Source organism: Sinocyclocheilus rhinocerous, unplaced genomic scaffold (assembly GCF_001515625.1).
Source record: "Sinocyclocheilus rhinocerous isolate Xijiao unplaced genomic scaffold, SAMN03320098_v1.1 scaffold2210, whole genome shotgun sequence".
Classification (NCBI taxonomy): Eukaryota; Metazoa; Chordata; class Actinopteri; order Cypriniformes; family Cyprinidae; genus Sinocyclocheilus; species Sinocyclocheilus rhinocerous.
The window spans coordinates 9,233-14,020 of record NW_015630048.1 but is presented as its reverse complement, the minus strand read 5'-3'; the positions used below and the strand labels follow the sequence as shown (position 1 = coordinate 14,020).

Genomic DNA, 4,788 nt, shown 5'->3' with positions numbered 1-4,788 from the left:
AAATGAATAAATGTAAATGTGATTTTTGTAAATCCTTTTTTGTGTCTTGGGCACAAACACTCAATAAAGCGGCTTATTTCTTAAAGTTTATTTTTTCAAGGTACTACTATAATATAAATCCACACTGTTCAATCATTGTTTTTTTTTTTCTGAACGCAAAAGGTTTCTCACTGGCTCTGGGGTCACTGAGATGAAGAGACCACAGCAACATCCGGCCCAGATGAGGCAGTAAGGGCAGGTGGAGTGATGGAGCGACTCATCCATGACACTGGACCATTTCCAGGATGCTGCTGTGGACTTCTCCATCCTCAGTGCTCACACCAGTCTGCAGACATTTCAGATCATACAAAACTGCACAAATACAATACAAAGCAGTCATTTTAACAGCACAATGAAAAGTACTGTGATAACTGTTTGAAATTACAATAATTAAAATAAACTACAACTTAAGATTTAAGAGATGTTTTATTCATTTCTGTAGTATACTCACTGAAATTCTCATCTGTTCCTGTAACATCCAGACAAGAGTCAGTCACCTCTGTGATTTATCTGCTCAATACTGCATTTACATGTTGTGTTAACTCGCTTTTTATCTAACACAAGTGCTCCACAATTTATCAACAGTAGGCCTACTAATGGACAAATGAAATAGATAACTTATGTTTAGTTACTCTATGTAGACTTGTTTATTTACATTACTTACATTCATCTACAGCAGTGTTGACAACAGTGAATTCTACAAAATAGCATGCATACATCACTCACTCAGATGTCTGTTCGTGTTATGATGTGCTCATCTGCAATTCTTTTAGAACATTTTCCTGTCAAATATTAAATATACATTTAGTAATCGTCTTTAAGATGTATATGGTTTATGTAAATTCACTTTGGTGACGTACGTGTGCTTACTGGAGCTCCCCTGTTCACTATTCATAATAAAACGTGTTTTTACAGCAAAATCACAAATATACTATACTGTCTAGCGTCTTACACCCTCAACAATTTAACAGTTTACTCTACAGTAGCTCAACAAATGCGATTTTAACACAGGGAACCGTGTATTTGATTTGTAATACTCACATTTTAAAACACCCTCGTCGCTGTTCTCCGCCCTGTTCGATGATGACGTAACCTCTCCCTTGGGCTTCTGAGATAGAAAAGTGTCCATCGATGAGCACTTCAGAATCTGGGCTGAAGCAGTAGGACATCCGGGGATTTCTCGCCTACTCTTTTATGAATACTGAGGTTTCGGACATACTACTTTCTTCACATACTCTTTTCTCCTACTATATAGTAGGTAAGTAGGCATATTCAAACGCAACTTAAGTATACGCACGTCCGAATCGCGCGATAATTAGTGCACTCGCCTACTAATTCTCGCCTACTCTTTTATGAATACTTTTGATTCAAACATACTTATTCGCTCACCTACTGCTTTTTGCCTACTATATAGTAGGGAAGTATGCGATTTCGAACGCAGCCACTGACTTTTTTTTTTGCGACAGGTGGGATTCAGTTTACGGCACTTCCCATTTATTCCTATGGTATCCATAAACTGCGATTGAGTGTCCTACAACTCTGACTGAAATTCAATGACGTTAAGGCTGTAATGTGATTGGTTATTAAGGCACACGCGATCCAAGTTAGCCGTTACGCTTTCTCCAATAGTAATACAGACCCTTTCATTTCCCAATAGTAATATAATCTCTGCATTCATCTCAGAACTTGCTAACTAGCACATTATTAGGAAAGGCGATTTCCAAAGATTCATAAAAAAAAAAAAAACATACTCACTTCTTCTTTAGGTGAAGCTGGATCACGAATGATTTGCGCAAACAGACGCATTTAGGAAGATCGGGGGCGCATTCCATTCAAAAACAAAAGTAGTCCACTGTGTCCTCAGTCACCTAAGGTCTCTTTCCCAATAGTAATATAATCTCTGCATTCATCTCAGAACTTGCTAACTAGCACATTATTAGGAAAGGCGATTTCCAAAGATTCATAAAAAAAAAAAAACATACTCACTTCTTCTTTAGGTGAAGCTGGATCACGAATGATTTGCGCAAACATAGACGCATTTAGGAAGATCGGGGGCGCATTCCATTCAAAAACAAAAGTAGTCCACTGTGTCCTCAGTCACCCCTTTAAGGTCTCTTTAAACTCTTCAAGTGCACCATTTAAATCTTCAATCATAAATTATTAAATCAAAACGTGTGAAGAACAAATTCAAATCATTAGCTAAAGAGTTCTGTTTGCCCAGCTACATTTTCTGATGCCTGCTATCTCTGCGATCTCTGGCCAGCGGCTTATGGATTTTGGGCTCAACTTGTTCCTGTGTATGTGAGCTACTCTAACCCGAGTGGAGAGACTCAGGTTTGCCCTGAGTCTTGTCTCTGCCTGTTCTAGAGGACTGTTCTTAGTGTGAAGCGGTTATCAGCCTGAATTCTGACATCAGCCTAATCCTGTCTGTGCGAGCTGTTTACTTCTGTGTGGTGTGGTCACCTGTCTGGACCTTGATTCCTGCCTGGACTCTGATCCTCTGATATTACTCAATAAATTAATTTGAGTTGCATTTCTGCATCTGAGTCCTTTATCCCAGAGAACCCTGACAGGCCCCTTCTTAGATGTATTTATATATGCAATATTTTTAATTCTGTGCCAGACAGCCCTAATATCACCTTGCACAACCTTTCCTTCTATTTTGTTTCTATAATTTAGTTTGGCACGTCTAATCGCTCTTTTGACTTCCTTATTAATCTTTTTTTTTCCTCTTTATTAGTCCCTGATAGGAATACCATTTTTTTTTCTTATTAAGAATATTTGTAAGTTCTTTGGTTACCCATGGCTTGTTGTTAGGAAACACTGTCAAACATTTAGTAGGAATAATAGAAATGACACAAAAATGTATGTAAATGTAAACCATAAGAACATGATCATTCAAATCAGGACTATCATTTAAAAACAGATCCAAGTAAGTGCTCTTAAAGCAACTTTGAAGGTCTCCTATATGCTAGAGACACTCCAGTTCTTAATTGTCTTTTTATCTCTTTCTGCACGCCTTACCACTGGCGTGTAGGTCAAGGTCAAGAGTATTGTATTGTGATCAGCCGTCCCAAGCAGAGCTAAAAGCATAACAACAAGACAATACCATTATTAGTGGCTGTGTTCATGGCAACCACTTGGCCATGTCATTCCCCTCCTGGGTTAAGACAGCATCACAGAAACCTCTTTGAACCACATATTTAAAGGCAAAAGCATGTAAAGTTTCTTCAGAGAAAACTAATTTTAAATTTATGTATCCTTGAATACTGATAGAATAGGCTGCTAATCAGTTAACTTGACAACTTGAAGCGATCTGTCAACCATCTTGACAAAACGTAGCAATACTTCTTCAAGGTATTACTTTACTTTAGCTACAACAGAGTCCAGGTTCTTTGGTTTAATTTACTATGTAGTGATTGTGTTATTATAATTGATTGTTATTTAATTGTGTGCCAATTAATATAGACTGAAAAACAAACAGACAAATAATGTGTGTAATTTACAAAAAATACAGACATTAATCTTACTTACACTTTTACTGACATTAAATGGAAAACAAGCGTAGAAAATGTAAACAAATGTGATGTTGTAGTTAGATTTTACTGCTTAGAGCAATGTTTTACATATTTTTTTTGTAATCATATTATACAGTTTTTTTTTAATATCATATTATGTACAATTAATCTATGCTATTAATGACGTTGACAGGTCTGTTGGATACTGTTTACAGGTTTTTTTTGTAGAGCAACTAATGGACAACCTGACATTCACAAACAGCATTCTCCTCATGGAAGGACTGAAAGTTACACCTCAGGCCTCTTTTCCCATTTTCATCTTGCTTCTATTGATTTATGTATTTGCAATGGGATGTAACATTGGACTTATAATACTGATCTCAACAGATAAAAATCTGCATCATCCTATGCATTTTCTGTTCTGCAATTTGCCACTGAACGATATACTAGGAACCACTGTCATGTTGCCACGCTTGCTACAGGACATTTTAAGGGAAGCCTCAGAACGCTACATGACATATGTGGAGTGTGTTGCTCAAGCATATTTTGTACACATATTTGCAGCCGCAAGCCACTATGTGCTGATGATCATGGCCTTTGACAGATATGTGGCTATATGTAATCCACTGCGATACACAGCCATAATGACCAATAAAATGGTAGTAAAACTATCAGTATCAGCCTGGGGGCTGTCAGTATTCATAGTGTCTATTATGTTAGGTCTTACTATACGACTGTCTCGCTGCAGATCTAAAATTGAAAACCCTTTCTGTGATAATGCCTCACTGTTTAAACTGTCCTGTGAAAGTGTGGTCATTAATAATGTGTTTGGAATTATTTATACTGTAATTGTTTTTACTTTCTCACTTGGGTCTGTATTTATAACATACACTAAGATTGCTAGTGTATGCATAACCAGCAAAAACAAAGCACTCAACAGCAAAGCCATAAAAACCTGTAGCACCCACATAGCTGTTTATATAATCATGTTTGTTTCCTGTGCAACCATGGTTTTTCTCCATCGTTTTCCTGAATACTCTGAAAGCAGAAAACTAGCTAGTATAATGTTTCATATAGTACCACCAGGACTAAATCCTGTAGTATATGGTTTACAAACCAAAGAAATAAGACAAAAGTTTATAAAACTTTGGTACAGAAATAAAGTTAATCTGAAATAAATTAATTATAAGGAATGTCTGAAATGTAATATATATGTATATATATATATATA

At 36.6% G+C, this 4,788-nt stretch overlaps 2 protein-coding genes across 2 annotated transcripts in view; both read left to right on the top strand.

Moving 5' to 3' along the window:
• Positions 1-4,788, top strand: part of LOC107739907 (olfactory receptor 4E1-like) — a 19,445-nt gene that overhangs the window by 11,953 nt on the left and 2,704 nt on the right.
• LOC107739910 (olfactory receptor 146-like) lies at positions 3,794-4,735 on the top strand. The gene has a single exon (XM_016552153.1). The coding sequence runs from the start codon at positions 3,794-3,796 to the stop codon at positions 4,733-4,735; it is 942 nt and encodes a 313-aa protein (XP_016407639.1).

Coding starts and splice junctions, on each gene's coding strand:
- LOC107739910 (XM_016552153.1), top strand. CDS start 3,794: ATGGACAACCTGACATTCACAAACAGCATTCTCCTCATGGAAGGACTG.